The 23389-nt window shown below is 36.8% G+C and overlaps 1 protein-coding gene across 1 annotated transcript in view; it reads left to right on the forward strand.

Annotated features, from left to right (window-relative positions):
* The window catches only part of FREM2 (FRAS1 related extracellular matrix 2), a 180171-nt gene that overhangs the window by 147688 nt on the left and 9094 nt on the right, over nucleotides 1-23389 (forward strand). Inside the window, 10 exon segments of the mRNA XM_050766107.1 lie at nucleotides 2598-2728; nucleotides 4334-4492; nucleotides 5769-6072; nucleotides 7910-7971; nucleotides 7973-8042; nucleotides 10758-11089; nucleotides 19278-19470; nucleotides 21014-21118; nucleotides 22555-22682; nucleotides 22781-22915. Of these exon segments, the coding sequence (XP_050622064.1) occupies nucleotides 2598-2728; nucleotides 4334-4492; nucleotides 5769-6072; nucleotides 7910-7971; nucleotides 7973-8042; nucleotides 10758-11089; nucleotides 19278-19470; nucleotides 21014-21118; nucleotides 22555-22682; nucleotides 22781-22915 (1619 nt within the window).

Here is a 23389-nt window from a genome sequence, read left to right on the forward strand (position 1 = left end):
AGGCGTTCATCTTTATCTAATTTACAAACAAAGCTGAGAAAACAACTGATAGGTATCCCTGAATCAGTAACAAAGTTAGTGAGGCAATATAAAAAGTGGTGTCTTCTACAGAGGAGCTTGTATCAAATTGTAACCATTATATGGAAAGAATATACAAGCTTCAAAGTTATCCCCAGATTATTCTCTATGTAAAACATAATATATATTTGAAATAAGTCACACATAATCCCAGAGAAGAGAAAACAAAACTGATTAGCTACTGAATTATAAAATATAAAATGTATTTCTATAATGAGCAGATTTTACATGAAAGAAGAATCTTCTAAATATTGATAATATGATCTTTAACAAAAAATGTTTTTCTTGAAAGTAAAATGATTCCTTTTGCTAAACAGAAACAAAATTATAGCTATGTAGTAAACTGAAAAGTAAAGTCAGAAAAAAGTTAAAATATTAAATAAACCTGTTGGTCTCTTTTATCCAATAAATGTCAACATGTGTTTTATAATGTTTATACTAAAAATTTAAGGAATATTTTTCAGAAACGTTTTCTAATTTCTCCTGTAAAGGTTCAAACTGAAGTGAGTTCTTTGCAAAAAACAGAAAAAAATTAGATATAGGACAAAAGTTGAAATTTTTTGTGTACTGAAATAGTCTAAAGTGACAGAAGAAGATAAATGTGAGTGAGAAAACTTGCCCACCATCCAGCAAGTATACTATCAGAAAACAATAACAGATATTTAAAATAAATGTTTAATTTTTTAAATTCTAAGAAATTTGGTTTGTATAACTCAAGGCATTACAAAACCTTGAATGTTTACACATCTAAGATAAGCAATGAAAACGAGTAAAGCAAGGAAAATATGAGAGAAAATGGAGTGATTGTAATGTGATTAAGCTAGCAAGCCCATTCCTTGCCGAGAAAAGCCTGTATTATCTCAGCCTAGTGGTCATAGTCTCCTGCCATGCAGGAAGGTGCCAAAAAAACACAAAAATCTCTGTTTTCCTATGAAATTCCCAGATATTTAAATGTTAGAAACCAATTTTTTAATGTCACATCATACAGGTCAAATCAAGCAAATGATTAGCTATTTTCTTCTCTGGAACAAGAACTGTAAGTTCTCTCAGGGTATAAGAAATCTGGGACTGATGGGCTCAAATAATATGTGAAGGCTAGTAGAAATAATCGCTGTATCTAGAAACAGAGAACTAATGTTACAAAGAAAAAGAAAATTATTTAAAGATAAAGGGAAGAAAATTGCTCCTCATACCTGATAATTTAAAAATTGAAGCAGGAAAAAGAAAATGCACTGGCAATTCATTTTCTTCTTCCAGACTCTAAAGGATTTGTAATTTAGAATTATAATAACTGAACTGCAGCTACATCGGAAACTGGCATCTGTTGACTCTTCTAATTGGGATAATTATACTTTATAAGCTTTATATTTTCTCTTTTGAAACAGTATCTCAAAAGGTATAGTAAAACCAACAAAGTAGTTTATCCATGCTTTACAGTATGATTAGCTGCTTAATTATGACTTCAATAAAATCTGATAATTTTCATGATTTTTAGTAATTTTGAAATGAGTGGTTAAGAAAATAATTCTGATTTTTTTTAGGATTCTAGATTTAACTTTCATGACAATGAAGCAATTCTTTCTTAGTGAGAAAGGACAGGGTGAAGGGAAACAATCACTAGCATTTATCTAAAATGACTTGTCTACGTTTCCCTGAAAACACAAAGAAGTTTTTTTGAAATATAATTTGATATTGTATAAAAAACTCAACAGTTATTTATCTGGCTCTTCTACATATATACATAATGTAAATCCCATTCACACTCTATTATACCTGTGATCATATTCATTTGTCTTGAGTCCTATTGGTTTAGAAATTCTGGAGAATAAGATGTTAATTTTTCTGATTATGTCCCAATATTAGAACTACTGATTGTCCCTCCCATAATTCAGCATATTTTCAAACTGTGGGCCAAAAACCAATGTCTTATTATTAAAATTTTCCTTCAGATAAAATAGGCATTCACAGCAACCTGGATGGAACTGGAGACCGTTATTCTAAGTGAAGTAACTCAGCAATGGAAAACCAATCATTGTATATTCTCACTCATAAGTGAGAGCTAAGCTATGAGGATGCAAAGGCATAACAATGATATAATGAACCTTTGGGACTCCAGGGAAAGGGTGGGAGGGAGGTGAGGGGTACAAGACTGCAAATTGGGTACAGTGTATACTGCTCGAGTGATGGGTGAGACAAAATCTCAGAAATCACCACTCAAGAACTTATTCACGCAACCAAACACGACCTGTTCCCCCAAAATCCTATGGAAGTAAAAAAATTGAAAAATTAAAGTCTTGGGAAACAAGAAAATATTAAAGTAAAATGCATAGAGTAAGAATTAGTGATGTTTGTTAAACATTTGATTTCATTTCACACACACACCCAAAAATACTGGACCACAGTGTAAAATGTATTTCTCATTGCAGGCCACAGACCCAAAAAAAAAAAAAAAAAGGCTTGATAGAAAATTTCTAATATTCACATGCAAACGATTTAAATCTGTGATTTTGCATTTGTAGAAATTGAGTTTAAGGAAGGGGAAACCCAGCATGTGGTTGAAATCGAAGTTATCTTTGATGGAGTGAGAGAGATGAGAGAAGCCTTCACTGTTCACCTAAAACCTGATGAAAATATGATAGCAGAGACTCAGGTAAGTAATGTAATGTGTATGTAAATTCATGGCCAGCAGTTTGTCAGAGAAAATGCATAAAAGCAATCACATAGTGTACAATAAAATGAGGAGACTTTGTATAAGCCTTACATGAAAGAGATATGCATAACCTTTTTTACCACCTAAATATGTTTTCTTCTGATTAGATCATAGTCAAGAAATTCCTATCTTTTTCTTTGAAAAATGTGTGTTGAAACTCAAGGACTGAAGTCACTGAGCCCCAAACCAGTGCACTTCCCTTCCCCATGTCAGTCAGTAACAATTGATTGACCTTGGGATTAACCATCAGAGAGAAAGTAGCATCTCAGAGTAAAGAGGGAACTATTAATTCAGTGCCACAACTCATAAAACATATTCAAACCCACAAAGCAGTTTGCTAACCCTCCAAATCAAGATCTGTTACCCCTGGCTTTATCGAATTTGATGTCCACAGCCTCATGATCAAAATGTTTCAGTCCTAAATCTTGTTGTCTATACTTACTTAATTTATATTGTCTCATTAACCAGATTTTCCTCAAAATGAACATAATACCACAGAATGTTGACCTTTACATGGGAAATAATTTTTAAAACTACATGTCTTTTTGGAATGTATTAATTTTTTATGTCTTTGCTTAAATTTACTGTATTACTTTTTTCTTTCACTTTAGTATGAGTTCAAGCTGGGAAACCTTTTTCTTTAAATTTTTTTTTATCATTTTGTAATCTTTACTGCTTGATGGTTTTTCTACTACAGTGCCTTGCTTTTTATCAAGTTATTTAAAATTCAAGTATGGGCAATCTTTATCAAATATAGTTTTGTGTCTTCATCACATAAGATGAATCTTTTATTATTACTTTTATGTAGTAGCGTATGAAATTCTTTTGGGTAAAAAGAATTTCACTCAAGTTACTTCCAGTGATGAAAGCTTCTTTCAAAAATATACATGTAAAGATAGTTTGGGAAACTATGCTATGTAGTCAGATATTGGAAGGTTATTTGGGAGCCAGGGCAAGTTCACAACAAGGTATTCTTGTCACCTTGCCCAGCAGCAGATGTTCATAGATTCCTCGTCTGTCTGGAACTCAAATTCTCCCCTGCCTGGGTTTCAGGCAGTGCCTTGTGTCCTTGACTGCTTTAAAGAATTTCTTATTACTGGCATCTGCTTCATCCAGGCTCACACTATCCCATGACCTCTCTGATCATCCTTCCTTCAGAATGTCCTCCAGCTCTACTCCCACTGTCAAAGAATTGACTCCTGCATGAAATTTCCCTTCACAACCCCAAGACAGGTTTAGCTACTGTCATCACAACTGGAGAAAAGAAAAATTAGAGCCCAAACACCTCGTGGGCCTCTGGCCAACCTTTGGATTGACTGCCCTGGGCTCAGCTGCCCTCCCTGGAACCATAAGATGTGAACAAGGTGCCAAGGTCTTGTGCACCAGGCCACTTAGGGCCAGTTGCTCTCCAGGGGCTCTGAGTATGACAATTTGCATCATAATGAGGCCATGGGTTTGCCAGGGATTGTGAGTATTGTCCTGTATGGTAGAAGCATCAAAAGTTTAATATTTCACTAATCAGTGATAATTATCTTTTCCTTCTAGGTGACCAAAGCCATTGTGTATATAGAAGAAATGAGCAGTATGGCAGATGTCACTTTTCCTTCTGTCCCTCAAATTGTGTCCCTGTTGATGTATGATGACACTTCCAAAGCTAAGGAGAGTGCTGGACCCGTGTCGGGCTATCCTGTCATCTGTATCACAGTGAGTAGGCGATTCACAAAATTGAGGAAAATTGTGAGATAATTATTTCAAATAATTATAAAGTGTAATCAATATAGCATCGGCTTTGTTATGAAGAAATGAAAGTAGAAAAATACTACATGGTTTAAGCCTTGAACTTTGCAGATGTAACACTAATCAAATAAAGCTCCCATTTTTCTTTCTTCACCCAGCAAAGTTTCATTAACTGGTGTGTACATAGTGTGTTATCTCAGTCTGTCACCAATAGAAAAATAAATAAGATATGAGGTCTGCATTCAAGATATTTATAGATGAAGAAAAGAATATAGGAATTGGTAACTCTAATATAAGGCAAGATATAACCACTATCATGAAAATGATACAAATTGGAGGTCAGAGCTGCAGCTCCATATATGAGGGGAGATTTGGGATGGTCAGGTGGAATTCTGATCATTTAGGATGCAAGTCTGATAAGGGAAGGTCATTCTAGGAAGAAGGGATTGCAACATGAGCTACAGCTAGAAACAGATAGCATAAGAAATAGCAAATTATCACTACTTCTAAAATTTACCTTTTCTTGACTCTAAATTATAAGCTCCTTGTGAGCTAAAATTATGACTTACTTATTTTTATATCACAACAGCACTTCTATAATCACTTATATATAAAAGGTACACAATGCATGTTAATTGAGTCAACAAGGCAGAGATAAGTTGGTGTCAAAGGATAGGGAGTTTTCAATGTCATATTAAGAAATTTGGACTTCATTTGTTGGGTAGCGAAGAGTTCTTACGCAGAAGAATGATCAGAGGGGTTAAGCTGGCAGGTTAACAGGGCAGTCGTGTGTCAGCGGAGTGGAAGAAAAGACCCTGAATTAGACAGAGAAGTGCTGCTGGGAATGGAAAGGAAGGCATCAACTTAAGCAATATTGCAAAAGAATAATCAGCCGAGTTCCTGACTCACTGGATAAGGGGGGTAAGATGAGAGACAGGAAGGGAGGGAGGAAAAAAGAGAGAATAAGGTTAATTGGCAAACCTGATAATTCAAGAGATTATGGTATAAATAAAAATTTTACACATATTAAGTTAGAAATAGAAACATCCAATAAGCTGTTTGAAATGCAAGATTAGCATTTATAAACGCTATCATGGCTGGGAATCAAAATTCGGAAGTTGTATGAACAGCATGTGGAAACTGGGGAAATCCGCAGTGAAAACTCGATGACAGAGAACGGGAGAAGAATGTGTTCCACACTGTTCTACACTCTGTTCCTAACACAGTCATTTGTTTTCCACAGGCTTGCAACCCCAAATATTCAGACTACGATAAAACAGGCTCTATCTGTGCAAGTGAGAACATCAATGACACTTTGACCCGGTACCGGTGGCTGACTAGTGCACCTGCGGGCCCTGATGGTGTGACCAGCCCGATGAGAGAAGTGGACTTCGACACCTTTTTTACATCATCCAAGATGGTCACGCTGGACTCTATATACTTTCAGCCTGGCTCCCGGGTGCAGTGCGCTGCTCGTGCTGTGAACACCAACGGGGATGAAGGCCTGGAGCTCATGAGCCCTATTGTAACCATCAGCAGAGAAGAAGGTCAGTCATTACCATTTTCCCCTGAAGATCACTGGAATACTGTGGAATATTACAAATGTCTACTTTCTGGTTATTAAGACTTCCAAATGTCCCACATATTCCGTGTATTTTGTATGTAGTTAAAAGTTAAAATCCATTTTTACAAAATTATGTATTACAAAACAAAATATTCATTCCACCTTTAAGTACCTATTATATGCCAGACACAATGCTTTGTGCCGGCAATAAAATAAAGAAGACAGGATCCCCGCTTTTGAGGATTTCTTGGTGCAGTTGAAGATGCAGACACATTTTAGTCTAGACAGGGCACAGGTATGCACAGGTAGAAGTGATTAGTTTTACCCTGAGTGGGTCAGGAAAGGCTCATCAAAGAGGGGAGGCTCAAGCGGAATCTGGAAAGAGTAGAGGAAACCAAGCATGAGCAACAACTCATGAAAACAAGAAAGAATGTGAGGTATTCTGGGAATGGCAAGCAGAGAAATGGGGAAGCTTCTGAGAGGGAGAGGAGGAAAAACCAGGAGACGAGGCAAAATGGTGTACAAGGCTCAGATCTGAACAGAGCTCATGCCGTGCAGGGAGCTCAGCTGGTTGTTGGGTGAGCAGGATTTTGCTGGGGACGGGAGCTAAAGGGCAATCCAGGTAGAAGGGTATGTGCAAATGAACACCGTGGTGTTACAAGAGAGACTGTATTTAAGGCTGGAGCAAAGGCACATTGGGGATGGAGAATGGGATGTGGCTGGGGACGACATTGGAAAGACAGGAAATCCACTGTATAAATACATCCTTCACTGCAGAATATTTTTTTAATGAGATTTTTCTTAAAAGCGGTTGCATAGATATGATTCTATTTCTAAATCATCCATTTGCATACTGCATTCAAAAGTAAATTTGCTACATAAAGACAGGTCATGTGTCCCATCTGCGACTACTGTATATTCAGGATCAAATATTTAAATAATGCCTTAACATGATTCTCTCTTTTCATAAATCAGACAGCCTCTATGCTGGGGCCTGCCTCTGATTTCATTGCTCTCCTAGTAAATATTTGTCTATTTTCTCTGTTTTATACTAATAGATAAGCAATTGTATCTTTCCAAGTTCTCTTCAAATTATAATTCAGCATCTTGGTCCCTTTCATGATGTTCCAATAAAAAGCCCACTGTTTTCTTAAAGGAAATGCTGGAGAAAGAGTTTCACGTCGAAATTCTTGAAGGTCACTGGGAGATATGAGAGAGAAAGAGAGATGAATATAAAATGGAGTATAACGTATAATACACGTACTGTAAAAAATTACATATATAGAGAAAACTCTACTGTTCACAGTTTGCTCTCTGATTTTTAAGGAGACTTTAGTTTTTGTTTCTAAAATGAGCAGTTTTAGTTTTGTTCACTTATAAGTAATGTAAACATAACTAACGATAAGTGTATTATTCTACAGTAAAAATAAAACTTACTTGGTTTAACTACATTTACTTTTATCCTACTGACTTTCGATCATTTTTATTGTATCTGTTGATACTTTATATTTAAATGGTTTTGTGAATATGACCAGGACTTAGAATAACCAGCACACATTAAGTTACATTGAATGGTAACTATTTTTTCTCAAAGTTTGAACAATCCCTAAATTGTCAAGTGGCCACTAAACTGTCTGCTGTGATTACTTCTCACCCCGTGGCCTTCTAATTTCTTATGACGTGATGTAAACTCTTAGCCATGCCCTACTCCACAGAGAAGTTTAAAGTACATAGAAAAATAATAGCTCCTATTTTTAAAACATTCTTTAGGTATTATTGATTACCTTCTTTTCGCATAAATATGGTTTTTTGTTTTCAAGGTCTTTGTCAGCCCCGTGTACCTGGGGTAGTTGGGGCAGAGCCGTTCTCAGCTAAATTGCGCTTACACAGGCCCTGAGGACCCAGACTACACAAGCCTTATCAAGCTCACTGTCACAATGCCACACATAGATGGTAGGTGACCTGGGTAAGCAAATCTGTGGAATTGTTTCGGACTCCTCATTACCTGGTGCATTTTCCTTCATTTTCTAAATAACCAAGCTTCAACAAATGTTCAATTTGCAACTTGAGCTTCAAGTCCTTCTGCTTCTTTCAACTTTTTTAGCTTTGTTCTACACAGTTTTTATAACTATGGCAATGTAAGCGTTCTTTAAAATTAGATAGATGTAATACATATCCAGACATGATAAAACAAAACTGGTACGTAGTCTAGCTTTTATGAAAGAGTACAAATGCATCTTCAATTGTAAACTTGAAGTTACAGTAAAGTATTTGATATCTTAGTGCCTACCTTCAACATGTGTTGCAATTTTATAGCTGGAGTTTTATGTGTCTCTCAATATTTATCATGTAACTAAGACATTTCCTAGATATGTAAATACAATTTAAAAATGAAACTAACAGGTATTATATATTGTGTTTATTTTCTCTGGCTAGGGAGCTGTGACCAGAATGTGTGTATCAATAACTTTATCATACTTCATGAATATTTTACCATGTGCAGAAGGCATTTTCATGTTATTTTCCACTCAATTCACTTTACACTTGTAGCAAATTGTTCATATTAATTGTATTACTTGGTATGTTAGTTATATTTTATGTAGCTAAGGGAGAGGAAATATGATTAGGAGCTGCAAGGTAGAATCTATTCCCCCAGAACAAGAACATCTGCTATGTCTGCCTATCACAACCTGAGATTTTTCTGGGGATTGGAAGGGCAGGTGGTCAATAATCTGCATTCCTTCCTTTACAGCACAATGTTGGTCCCTGAACCACCCAATCTCTAGGTCCATGTGGAGGTGTGACTTGAGCTGCAAAGGGCTGAGTAGGGACCCATCAGGGAAACACAGACCAGTAAGAGTTATTTCCTAAAAGAAAGAGTGGTCTCTTCTGCCACTCCTAGGACTTGGCTTTGCATTTTCTGAATGCAGTGTTCAATGTTCAGTAGCCACAGCTCTGCCAGAAGTGTGTTCTGTTGAGGCTGACCACTTCTTCTGTGGGGCCGGAGTTTTGCTCCGAGTGAATCTGAGAGGAACAGGTGGGAAAGGCTCAAAGAGAAGAACTGGTTCATAGTCTTTTGCTGTATTGCTCATTCCAGGGCTCTGCACACTATGGCCTGTGGCCAAATACAGTCTGCTCCCTGTTTTCACATGGTCTGCAAGCTAGGAATATATTTTATATTTTTAAATGTTTGGGGGAAAAAAGGAAAAACAAGAAGTCTACTTTTGAAACATAAAGATGGTATGAAATTCGAATCCATGGGCCGTAATAAAGTTTTATTGCACACAGTTAGGTTTTTTCCTTCACAGGGTAGTGGCTTTCACTCTGATGGCAGCACTGAACAGTCAACAGAGACCTCAGGGACCACAATGCTAAAATATTTACTATTTGACCCTTTACAGAACAAATTTTCAGTCTTTAGCCTGTACTTATATAATGGTGGTAGTTTTCAACCTTTTTTTTTTTTTTTTTTTTTTGAGACAGAGTCTCACTCTGTTACCCAGGCTAGAGTGCAGTAGCATGACCTCAGCTCGCTGCAGCCTCCACCTCTTGGGTTCAAGCGATTCTCGTGCCTCAGTCTCCTGAGTAGCTGGAATTACAGGCGTGCATCACCATGCCTGGCTAATTTTTGTATTTTGAGTAGAGATGGGGTTTCGTCATGTTGGTCAGGCTGGTCTCGAACTCCTGACCTCAAGTGATCCGCCCGCCTTGGCCTCCCAAAGTGCTGGGATTACAGACGTGAGCCCCCATGCATGGCCAGTTTTCAACATGATCCAGGACATCTTAGAAATTATTGAAGATCTCAAAGAGATTTTGTTTATGTGGGTGATATCTATAAATATTTATTGGATTTTAAATTAAAACTGAGGAATTGTTAAATATTTATTCACTTATTTTAAAATAACAAAAAGAAATACATTACATATTAACATGAAATACATCCTTTAAAAAAACTGTGTTATAAAAAAAAAATGAGTGGTACTTTTATATTCTTGAAGATATCATTAATGTCTGACTTAATAGAAGATAACTGGATTCTCTGCCTCTGCATTCAATCTGTTGCAATTTATCATATCTTGTAGTCTCCGAAAAACCGCACTTGTGAGAGAATATGAGTGGCAAAGTCGCATAATAACTTAGTATCATTATGAAAATAGCTTTTAAGTCGTGGATCTCTTGAAATTTTTCTTGGGGAACCCCAGGGTTCTTAGTATACCACTTTTTTTATTTTTTTGTTTTTTGTGGGGGTTTTTTTGAGATGGAGTTTCACTCTTGCTGTCCAGGCTGGAGTTCAGTGGTACGATCTCAGCTCACTGCAACCTCCGCCTTCCAGGTTCAAGCAATTCTCCTGCCTCGGCCTCCCAAGTAGCTGGGATTACAGGCACCCGCCACCACACCCAGCTATTGTAATTTTGGTAGAGACAGGGTTTCATCATGTTGGCCAGGCTGGTCTTGAACTCCTGACCTCAGGTGATCCATCTACCTCGACCTCCCAAAGTGCTGGGATTACAGGTGTGAGCCACATCGCTGGGCCTAGACACCACTTTGGTCATCACTGCTGGATGGTATTTTATGACAGTTGTTTTCTCAAGAGATAAAGAAGTTTTAAAGTGTTCAAAGTTCTTGGCTACCTGAAAGAATGTTAACAGTGATTTCGGTTTACCATAGGCATGCTCCCTGTGATCTCCACTAGAGAGCTTTCCAACTTTGAGCTCACCCTCAGCCCTGACGGCACAAGAGTTGGAAACCACAAGTGCTCCAACCTCCTGGATTATACTGAAGTGAAGACTCATTATGGTTTCTTGACTGATGCTACCAAAAATCCGGAAATAATTGGAGAGACATATCCTTACCAGTACAGCTTGTCTATCAGAGGTTCCAATACCTTACGCTTCTACCGGAACCTGAACCTAGAGGCCTGTTTATGGGAGTTCGTTAGCTACTATGACATGTCAGAACTCCTTGCTGACTGTGGTGGCACCATTGGAACGGATGGACAGGTACAGATTTATAACACCTGAGTTTGGTCACTGGACAAACCAATTGGTTTGTTTTGTCACATAGATTTGTACTAAGTCCCAACTCCAGTTTTCCATCTTGGTGGTGTAGGTCATTACTGACAACAGGGGACCGCCAACTGACATGGTGTCAAAATCCATGTCTATTTCTGAACAATGGACCAGAATATATGTCGTTTTGGACAATGGGTTAGAGATATTATATCTATGTCAAAAGGATGCTGTATAATTATTGCCTTAAGCTCAAAATCTACTCTGATATTATAAAAATCCAAATACTGACTTCTCTTCAAAGTATACACTATCTGTTTTTTGTGTTTATGTGTAGATGCCTGTGATGTTGTATCATGAGCCACCTAAAGTGAGGTTTTGCAATCCTGGGAGTCAGTCTAATTTTTCTCCCTCTTTTCTAACTTTCTTCTTCTCTTACTTTTATAAAATTTTCTCTTCTTCTAGCCTCCTTTTTCACTCTCCTTTCTTTTCTTTCTGTTTTTCTCCACTTTCTCGCTTTTTGATTCATTTATCTATTATTAACATAGTCGAAAGTGTTTTTATTAAAAGCTTGTTTTTATTTTCACTCTACAGTTACTGATTCTTCTTCATACTACACAGACATTCACACAAAAAATACTCATACACACACACAATCCTCACCCCTACCCCATCATCAGCAACAAAGTTGTTAAAATGATAAGGAAGCAAGATCTTCTTCAGGGTTACAATAGAGAACCTAAAATATGTAGGGCATGATTTAAAATTGTTTTGAGTGTTTGAACTAAAAGCAATGCTGTAACTTGCCTGAACTAAACAAGGAGTTACATAAGTAGGTTTATGCATTGAAGTGTTGAATGGTATACAGACTATATAATGCCCTTCCAGATTGAGCTAAAGTGACGCTGCATTTTTTGTGCTATATTTATAAGGTGTTGAAATTTACAACAACCAGTAGCAAGGAAAAACTAGATAACTAGTATGAGGTAATCCCAGAGTAAAGCTGTGGACTTCGACAAGCTCAGCTGGTGTTGATGTTGAGTTGGACTCAGAGGTGGTAAGACATGACCATGGCCAGCTTGTCAAAAAGCAGCAATATTTAGTAACTTGCAGGGATTGCTAAAAATGCCAATAGAAATAGCAATAGAGAGGCAGTATAAGATGGTGGAATCTGGATATTAGAATCAAGCAAATGCTGACCAAAATTTGGCTCTGATATTTTCTAGTTATATGTCTTTGAGCAAGTTACTTAAACACTTATAAGTGTTTATTCTGTAGATTCCTCTTTCCTAACCTGTTTTTGCCACCTGAAAGAAACATGGAAAAATAAAGATTCAATCCACATAAGAAAAATAAAGGCTCATGTTAACAAATCTACCTTAGCCTTTTTCTTTACAGATCAGGTATCTCTAGCTCCTTCAGGTCTTCCTTTCAAAGCTGCTTCCAATCCTTTACTAAATTATTTCTATTTCCTTTCTGGTTGTTTTTCTCTCAGATTCTTGCTTACATCACAGCATCTATTGGCATAAACAAAATTGGATATAGAAATAGGATTACATTATAGTTCTCATTCCTTTTAAAATCACTTCATACACCAGGCGCGGTGGCTCACGCGTGTAATCAGAGCACTTTGGGAGGCCGAGGCCGGCGGATCACCTGAGGTCAGGTGTTCAAGAGCAGCCTGACCAACATGGAGAAACCCCGTCTCTACTAAAAAAACACACAAAAATTAGCCGGGTGTGGTGGCAGGCGCCTGTAACCCCAGCTACTCAGGAGGCTGAGGCAGGAGAATCACTTGAACCCGAGAGGTGGAGGTTGCAGTGAGCCGAGATTGCACCACTGCATTCCAGCCTAGGCTACAGAACGAGACTCTGTCAACAAAAAATAAGAAAAAAAAAAAAAAAACATTAGCTGGGCGTGGTGGCGCATGCCTGTAATCCCAGCTGTTCAGAAGGCTGAGGAAGGAGAATAGCTTGAACCGGGAGGCAGAGGTTGTGGTGAGCCGAGATCGCGCTATTGCACTCCAGCCTGGGCAACAAGAGTGAAACTTCATCTCAAAAAATTTTTTTAAAAATTTAAAAAAAAAATCACTTCATGCTATTGAGCTTCTCTGTGGATCTCATCTAGTTCATAGTCTGTTTTTACCCTTAACAATGTTTTCTATCTTCTCCACAAAGTGGCAGCACTTCCCCATCTTTTGTACTTGTTACCCAGGTAGCCTTTCCTATCAATAACAAAAACCCTGCACTTGCCTGCCTAAGCTTTATCCTATGATATCTGTCCACTTTTTTAAGGTAGCAAGGCTGTTTTATTTTGAAGGCAAAGCATGCCCTCTACTGTGTTCATTCTTCAAATCAAATCTTACTATAAAATTTAGATTAGCTAAAGTGACTATACTTTGCTAAGTTTTTAAAATTCCAGTTCCTGTATCAAATTATTTGTGTTCAGTATTTTTTTTTCTTCCTGTGACTTCTGCCAGCTAGAAAAGTCATTACTCTGCTTCTCTATTGGAGCTGACAACGATTCTACTCCATTAGGTGAAAATCAGCAATTGTAGGTTTTCAGTTAAGTTTTGCCTGTTAGAAAAGCTTACGTTCCATAATATTAGGAGAGAGTACAATATAAGAATTACAACATAATTCGGTTCTTGATAGTTTGCGCTACTTTCTTAAGGAAGATGGCTAACTTGTTTGAGTTCCTTCTGAAAGACTTCTTCTACTTTTCATTGTTAAACATAAATTTAATAGCATAACCATGATGATCAATATCAGAGTGATCACCAGATTCAGAGTAAATCATTGTGATTTTAGGATCTTGTTATAAAATTCTAAAATCCTTATTGTAAATTAAATGGTAATACAATTTAATAAAACATGTTGCTTACTCTCTTGGAGTGAAGCTTGAGATATTGTGTTAGTCAGGGTTCTCCCCAGAGACAGAATAGGTAGATGAGAAGGGGTTCCTTGTGAGAATTAGCTCTAGAGATCGTAGAGACTGAACAGTTCCATGGCAGGCCATCTGCAAGATGGAGAACCAGGGAAGCCAGTGGTGTGGCCCACTCCAAGATGCCAAAGGCCTAAGAACCCAGGTAAAGTCCCCAAGTCTAAACACCAGAGAACTTGGAGTTCTGATATGCAAGAGAAGGAAAAGAAGAGTGTCCCAGCTCCAGGAGAGAGAGAGAATTCACAGCAATACTTTGAGATAAGTACTGTTTTTGTCCTTTTCTTTTCCTTTTTTGTCTCTCTAGGCCTCAGCCAATTTGGTGGTGCCCACCCACACTGAGTGAGGATGGGTCTTCCTTATTCAGTCCACAGATTCAAATGCCAATCTTTTCTGGAAACACTCTCTTGGAGACACCCAGAAATAATGCTTTACCCACTCTCTGAGTATCCCTTAATCTGGTAAAGCTGAAACCAAAAATTAACCATCACAGATGGCCATCCCATTTTCTTCTACCTTCTTCCTTGAGGTTAAGCTTCTACTTTTCCCCTTGCTGTTGATATTCTCCTACACCCTCACCTCAACATACACACATATATGATTTACACATAGGTGAGGGAGAAGGAAATAAAAATTGAAGTAGAAGAAATTCAACCCTCTGAGATATTGCCCTAATTTTCCTCCATTAGCTTTGGCTTATAATGAGGAGAACAAAATATCTAATAATAGTACTAACAATAACAGCAACGACAATGATAATTGTAATAGCTTACATTTATTTATCGTTTACTACGTGCCTGCCATTCTTCTAAATACTTTGTATATTTCAACTCATTCTAGCCTCAGAACAACCCTTTGAGATAAGTACTATTTTTGCCTTTTTTCTTGGTTTTGTTGTTGTTGTTGTTGTTTGTTTACAGATTAGGAAGCTGAAGCAAAGAGAATTCAAATAACCAGCCCAGGTTCATGTAGCTTATAAACTTATGCTGTTAAACACATCATAATGCTTATCTGGGCATTAAAGTGAATGTGAGGAATGGATATGGTCACAGATTCAATCGCAAGAAACCCAGATGAACCTTTTCCTTTGTTCTTGGTACAAACATGCCGCCTGACAGCGTTCATGAAAATACACGCCAGATTACATCCACACCCACTGTTCGTAAAACGGTGCAAATCCGTGTCCTAACAACAGTGGTCTACAGCTTCATCTGAATACAGGCAGATCAGTGCTGAATGCAAGCATATTTCATGAGATGGCAACTGAAGGAAAGCAAAGTAAATGCTTGGTAAATTCTACTTTACACTCTATTTTAGAATGTCATGAGGGCCTTCCAAACTTTTGCATTTCAGCCTTAAGGATGGAAAAATGGAGAAAAATAAAAAGCAAACCATCAGCACAGACTCCATGTGCTTCAGAGAGGCTTCGTGGTTTTATGGACCACCTCAGTAAACAGCCCCCACAGCAAGCCGGTACTGACCCAGGTCTGTTTGTCCTCAACAATCCCACAGAGCCCAGGCCAAGCGCCTAGCAGACATTACTTGCCTTCCTCTAGTCCTTCCCAAATCTGGCATCTTAGCTCAAGGTAATCACTGTGCAAACACATTTTATCAACTGGTAATTGCTTTTGCTAGGAACAACATGATAGATAATTGATTTTTTAAATGTGTTCTCAGTAGCTAAAGCTACTACCATAAAATGTTGTCAAGTTCCTGCATTTTTCTTTGTAAATGAAAATCTAACACACTCTGTAAGGGTTTTCTGCCTTCTCCAACCTCCCAATTCAGATTATTTACCTTATTGGTTAACAGGATAGTTATCTGGTAACAGCAATGAAGTGTGATTAACTTTTATGCAGCTACACTACATGTAGCTTCAGCTGTTATTAAAACTGTATCTGATTTTGCCATCTCATTTATTTGTATGTTCATTCATTAAAGAGATATTCAGTGAACACCTACTCTGTGCCAGGGAATATACCAAGTACTCATGAGGACACCGGACAAGAAGCTTACAGAGCAACAAAGGAGTCAGATCATCACTCATAAAAGTGAAGAATTTTACTTGCCAAGAAAAACAAGTTTGGAATTTCTCTAATGATAGTTGACTCTAAAATGATTTTATTAGTTTCTAAAATAGAAACACAGATAAATAGCAAGAAAAGCAAAATAGAGATGAATTAATGATTCCACTCTACCTTTATGTGTGACACATATTTTGTAAACAAAATTTAAAGTTGTTTGTTCACACAATAAAAAACACTTTAGAGGCAAACTGGTTATTAAAGGTAAATTAAGTTCTTAGAACTATCGAATAGTTTGGTAGCTTTTCTCTTGAAACCAATTTTTTAAAATAATTGAAAACTGCAGATCATTTGACCTTTTATTGTCCTGGCTTGCTGTTTTGCAACGTAGAATCTTAACTCTCCCATTTGTAAGGTAAACAGTGACTGATAACATTGTTCAATGTGCATGAATAAGCTATAGAAACGCAACCCCAATCATAGTTTTCACTTAAAACATGAAATTATAATGTACTTATGAGAAGACATAGCATAATTTTGGAAAAGTAAACACATTTTTTTTCTTAGTTGCTCTGAGGAATAATTATGCCTCTTTTTTACTGTGTATTTGATTTAGGAATATGAAACTTTGAGGCTGGAATATACTTAAGAGGTCATTTTTCCATCCCACTGTTTTATACTTTGTACACTGATTTTCTTTTACATGTAAGCCACTCTAAATTATTTTGCAAGAGATATACTTACCCTAGTGTGTAGTAAAATAAATTTGACAGTGTGTTACTTTTTCCATGGTATTTGCATTTTACACTTTCCTTTTAAATATGGAATTTAAAGTATTGCTTGCTTTTGATGAAGAAACTTCAAACAGCAATAAGGACATATGAAATCACTCATTGTGTCTCAGTTTCGTTAAGATTTGACAGATATTTCTTTCAGTATAAACAAATGCCTTGAAAAGTCCTGTAATATAGGCTGAAAGAAAATTAAGTGCTTTTTAAGTTGACATCTAAAAGTTAGAATGATTGCCTTGCACTCTTCACTTTTAAAGAAGGTAGGTGATCTAGATGGTCAAGGTAGCTTCATTCAGGCTCCAGTTCCTCTAGGTAGAGATTCTAAGTAGACAGAAAGAAGACCTAGCCTTGGGTACGAAGAAAATGCAATGGAAGGCTGATTCTGTGTCCAAAAATGATCAAACTCTAGTTTACCACAACACCAAATAAAATCAAACAAGAATTAGTTGGGGAGCTGTACTCCAAGTAACTTATTCATAGGAAGTGAATATTACTAATTCCTTCCAAAATAGCATACTCAGTAACATTTGATGGATAGAATATAATATTGGAAAAGATTCTTCTTAGCACCTATAAAGTTTAATTGGGAATCTATGCCTAAAGCCTAATTATTTTTTAAAATCATGGTTTATTAAAATTGCAAGGTAAAATATTAATCTTAAGGACTAGTGGCATATGGATTGACTTAATCACTGTCCATTTCACTGCACTTCAAAATCAATGGCTCAATGAAGTAATAACAGCCGCCCATAGAAACTACTGTCTCAGAGGACTTTTAATGCAAAGCACCTCTCCTGCTGGCCAGGCTAACAGGTAGTAGGGAATGCTAGCTACTATACTATACAGTTAAAAATAAAATCACTTGTTTGGTTGATGGTTCTTTTCTATGTATTTTTATTAGGGATTCAGGTCATCATTTTTGTGACATGAGCAGTTTACTTTTAACTTCATAAGAATGTTCTAAATTATAGTTCTCATGGTTTACATTATTTGCTAACTTACGCCTGTGATTCTTGTTGTGAGCTCAGTGTGGAAGAACTAGACCATTATCAGACAGCCTGACTGAAACTTCTATAGAGTGTGATCTGACCTAAGTCCTTTCCTCTTGTGTAGAAGAGGCTGGTTGTATTTGTCCTACTATCGTGCAGAGCTATTTTGAGAATTAAATATGATAACCTTTGTTAGATGACCTTAGGACTGCCTTCATCTTTGTTAGGAATACGATGAAGTATGACAGAATAGGAAAAAACATGGGCCAGAAGCTGAGTTCTGATCTTGTCCGAGCCATTCAGGAGGCTTCGAGAATACTGTGGGACGTTTGCCTTTTTCCTTTGAGTCTTAATTTTATCTTCTTCTCTTTCTGTCTGTCATCCACTGACCATCCAACTATCCATCCATACATGTAAATATAATTATGGTGAAGAGTGAAAATATTAAATAGTGTTTATTGAGAAACTAGTACAGTTTCTGAAATATGGTAAGTACTCAATAAATAAATATTAGTTTATCCTCCACTATTCCCAACCCATCTACTAAATACCAGAAACAGGAAAACATAAAATTCAAGGCAAGACACTTCATTTCAACTAATTACTCTTGAGATATTATAAATGTTATACATCATTAGTAAATATATTTGCTTCCAGATCTATGTTTCATAGTCCCTTAATAAAAAAGTAGCTCATAGCAGCATTTTTTATAATAGCCAAAAACTGGAAACAACCCAAATGGCCATGAAGTGATAAATAGATAAATGAAATGTAATACGTGCATGCAATGGGATGCAATTCAGTAACAGGGGAATGAAGTATTGAAATGTGCTCCAACATGGATGCACCTTGAAAACATTACGCTAAATGAAAGAAATCTATCACAAAAGACCACATTTTGTATGATTCCATTTATATGAAATGTCCAGGATAGACAAATACATAAAGACCTAGTGGTTTCCAGGGACTGGCGGGGAGGAGGGATTAGGAGGTGACTGCCAATAAGTACAAGCTTCCTTTTGGAGGCGATGAAAATCTTCTAAAATTGATTGTGTTGGTTGCACAACTCCTTGAATATACTAAGAACCATTGAATTGTTTACTTTAAATAGGTGAATTATATGGTATGTAAACTATCTTCATAAAACTGCTCTAAAGTGAAGAGGATTTTGTAAGTATAGTATGCTCAAAATAATGCACTGTCTTGAGGATTTCTGGTACATATCCTTTGTTGCCAATGAAGGTAGTTAGTAACAACTATTTAATCGATCCAAAATTAAGTGAGGGGAAACCCGTGTTATAAAATGCTGTCATTTCCTCTTCTCAGTGATTACTCAAAATCTTCAGTTAAGCGAAAGGAGAAAATGGCTTGTACAAAATTAGGCTCATTTAGTTAACACTGAGTTGTGTTGACAGATGTAATGTTATTGTTTTAGGTCCTAAACCTAGTGCAGTCCTATGTGACCCTTCGAGTCCCTCTGTATGTTTCCTACGTGTTCCATTCCCCAGTGGGGGTAGGAGGCTGGCAGCATTTTGACTTGAAGTCAGAGCTTCGTCTAACTTTTGTGTACGACACTGCCATCTTGTGGAATGATGGAATTGGCAGCCCCCCAGAGGCTGAACTTCAAGGTGAGTTCCGAAGACTTGGAACACTCTATAGTTTTGTAACCTATTTAAATTATTTAAGAGGATTTTTTTTTTGCCATTGCTAAAAGTAGTACAAACAACTTTCAATAGATTTTCTTTTTCTATTCTATAATAAGATAATTTCACCTTTTTCATCAAAAAAACTTTAAATCATATTAGGGCTTTAAATTGTGTGTAATATGGAATTATTAAATATAACTTTATATATTTCATGCATATTTTGTCCTTGCGATCTATTTTAAGTGATTAATTATTTATGTGTTACATAACGCAACATATATATTTTTCTGGATTCTAGAAAATGGATAGAGGAAGCTCCGACGAAAACAAGAAATGACCAAGGGAAAAAGTTACACATTTTTATTTCAGAAAAAAAAAGGTGCATTTAAATTAAATACAAATTGTGGCCTGGATTCTAGTCATGACTCTACAACTAACTAGCTGTGAGATCTCAAGCATATTGCTTAATCTTTCTGGGACTTAATTTTTTCTGAATGATAGACAAAACTTCTAATACCTCCTTCTGATTTAAAATTCGGTTACTCTGGGATACTTTAGCCGAACATCTGCAAACTCTGTGAATGCCACTAGCTCGAGTTTGCAAGCATTTGCAAAACTTGGTTTCAATCTCCATGTTGGGCTCATAGTTCAAAGTCCACAAGCATCAATCTAATAAATTCATTAGTAGGATGCATGCTTTTTGTTTTTCAGACATATATTACTGATTCCACAAACCTCCGCAGTGTCATGCCAGTACTACATTTTATCAGCCAGCAGGAAAACAGAGTTAATCGTACACCTCAAATGTAAATCTACTCTCTTAAGCGAATTAAAACCTGTTTATGCTCTGTTCATTTTGTTGTTGTCTTTTTTTCTCCCTGTTTCATTTTGAATAGTGTCTGTTTTAGAGCTATGTGACAGGTAATATGATCACCCTGAGTTATGATTCCAAATTATTTCAAATGTTTTAAGTCCATGTCTTGTTTTAGAAGATGTATATTTAAGTTAATCTTAATGAGGATTTTTCTGTGGTTCCCAACCTCCACATAGGATCTCTTGTTTGCTTCTCATTTCTGGAGCCAAATTTTATCAAACTGCGAAGTTTCTTGGGAAAGCTTCAGAGCTTTCTTTAAGTCTATAAAATTAGGAATAATTCTGGATAACTCAAACCTATTTCTATTTACATGTCCGAATCTCCATCATTTTGACAATTTTGTAATGCCTCTCAATTTACAGCTTCATTTTTGTAAATTCAGATTTAAAAAAAACTTGATATATTTTAATTAATCTGTGTATTTCATAGTGACTTCACTCACATTACTTAACAATTCATTTTGGCTCCCTTTTCTGCTTAGAAAAGAAAATGAAGATACTTCTGCCTCCATTATTCAGAATTCTTCTGATAATACGCTTTGCCCAGAATGCTTAAAGACAAGTCAAACGTGAATTACTTTTTGGAAGGAATCTGTATATAAGAGGTCTCTGGCTACATATATTGTCATTCTTGGTACTCTTGCCATTATAGGTTCTCTCTATCCAACCAGCATGCGCATCGGTGATGAGGGGCGCTTGGCCGTGCACTTCAAGACAGAGGCTCAGTTCCATGGCTTATTTGTGCTGTCACATCCCGGTAAGCCCCGTTATCTTTTAACAACCACTCATCATGCAAAAATGAGGTAGACTTTCCATCTTCACACATTTCAGCGTGCTTCCCTGTTACCACTGAAGCCCTTAATCTCAAATGAATTGTACATGTTCGATTGTCCCCATGAGGGCTTGATAATTGTTCAGCTTCATCTTATAATCCACAAAATTATCATTATGCAGACTCTCAGAGAAAATGCAAAATAATAAGAGTAAAATTAAAAGGAAACCCTATTGAGTTCATTTTAAGTAAAGTTTTCCTTAAAGAGCATACGAATAATGATTTCTTTCTCTGCTTTGCTTCCATTGTGCAAATTGAATTGCAGATGATTCATTCAGCAGGCAGTTCTCTTTTCACAGCTTTTTCCTAGGTACTGTGAGAAACCCTTTTAATAGGGTCAGAAGAGGTACTTCACTTTCATATTTACGTTTTGGACATGTTAATTATGTTTAATAAGTATTGGCTATGCAATTTTACTAACTGTGATGCACCGTGCTTTGAATATCAATAAGGCAGATAAAGCAGCAGTCGGTAAAATGCCACGTCTAACTTCATTTGTTTTTTTTTTTTTTAATAAGGGACATTTCACTAGAAAGAGCTTATTTTTTATTTGACTGTCTCCATGTTAGTAATATGGAGAGTCAAATAAAAAATAAGCTATTTTTCTGCCAGCTTATGTTAGATTGGGAAAGGGAAAATAGTTCACTTAGCATCTTTATATCCTTTCTTTTTCTGGGCTTGAACTCTAACAAAAGAGAACAGAGCTAAAAAATTAGGAAGAGAAAGAGGCTTCTTTGTATTTGTATGGAACTGAGCTACAAGAAAGAAATAATCCAAAAAAATCATTTTGCTTTATTATATTTGACAGTTCTGGAAAATGAGGATTTTCTGGTCTATACAGTTTTCTTCTACGTGCCTACCTTTCTAATAAACTGGATCTTTGTGTAGCCGTGATGGCAGGCAATCTAAGTAAAATTAGACTCCATTCATAAATTGGGTTTGCCCAGCTGTGTGGATACTAACAGACTATTTTAAGTTCAGCTCATAGCTTCGGTGCACAATAAATGCTTTCACATCACCCTTTATTGTGCTGCTCTGACTCCCCAGAAAGTAGCTGTGAACAATCTGAGCGTTTCTGTGCAATTATCTTTTGACAGAACCATAGAGCAGAAACAGCACTGACGTGGGAACCAGAAAGTCCCATCCTAGCTGTGTGATCTTTGGAAAGTCACATAGTCACTCACAGCCCAGTTTCTTCATCTGCCAGAGGAGGATAATTATACCAACCATGACTGCTTTGCAGCCTTCTTATAAGAACAGAAGCAAATAATGTATGATAGTGTATTTTGAAAAACTCTAAACTGTTATGCTCTCTTCATTGAACCACTATGTCATTATTTTCATTACTGGCACTTTCCTAGCATCCTTTACAAACTCAGTGATCATGTCAGCTGATCATCCAGGCCTGACATTTTCCCTCCACCTCATAAGGAGTGAACCAACGTATAACCAGCCAGTACAGCAGTGGAGCTTTGTCTCTGACTTTGCCGTAAGTGACTAAGACTCTTCATTGATTTTCTTCTGCTGCTGCTGTCTGATTACACCTCGGATTTTTAAATATAATATATCAATGTCTTCTCCTCAAAGGTACGTGACTACTCAGGCACCTATACTGTGAAGCTGGTGCCATGCACCGCCCCATCACATCAGGAATACCGCCTGCCAGTCACCTGCAACCCCAGAGAGCCTGTCACCTTTGACCTTGACATCCGATTCCAACAGGTGTGGCTTATAGAATTATCATCTCATGACTTGCAGAATCCCACTTTGTTTTTCATTTAATAGTTAAAAAAAGAAGTATCCACACATGAATAACTTTAATTCTTGCATGCTGAAAAGAAAAGAAATCAGACAGTTAAGGAAGCAAGGGATAAAAGAATGAGGAAAGATTTGCTCTTTATCTGTTAGCACAGGATGTAAAATTCAGAGTTTAAATGTATGCAATGGTTATTTTTTTCTTATCTGATCTTATCTTGTCTCTTCCCGAAGTTTGCTGTCTTGGAGATTTGAGAATTTTCCCCACACTTCTGCCTTTCTTTTCTTGTTCTTCTCTAAAGAGAATGAAATCCTGTAGCTCAAACCACCTCAAAGTACCTCATTGCCATTATGTACTATAAGAAATGTGATGGCATCTTCTTTTCAAGAATTTATACTATTGACCTTCTACTGACAATGATATTTACAAGTCCTTTATAT

Source organism: Macaca thibetana, chromosome 17, assembly GCF_024542745.1.
Source record: "Macaca thibetana thibetana isolate TM-01 chromosome 17, ASM2454274v1, whole genome shotgun sequence".
In the NCBI taxonomy this organism is placed as follows: Eukaryota; Metazoa; Chordata; class Mammalia; order Primates; family Cercopithecidae; genus Macaca; species Macaca thibetana.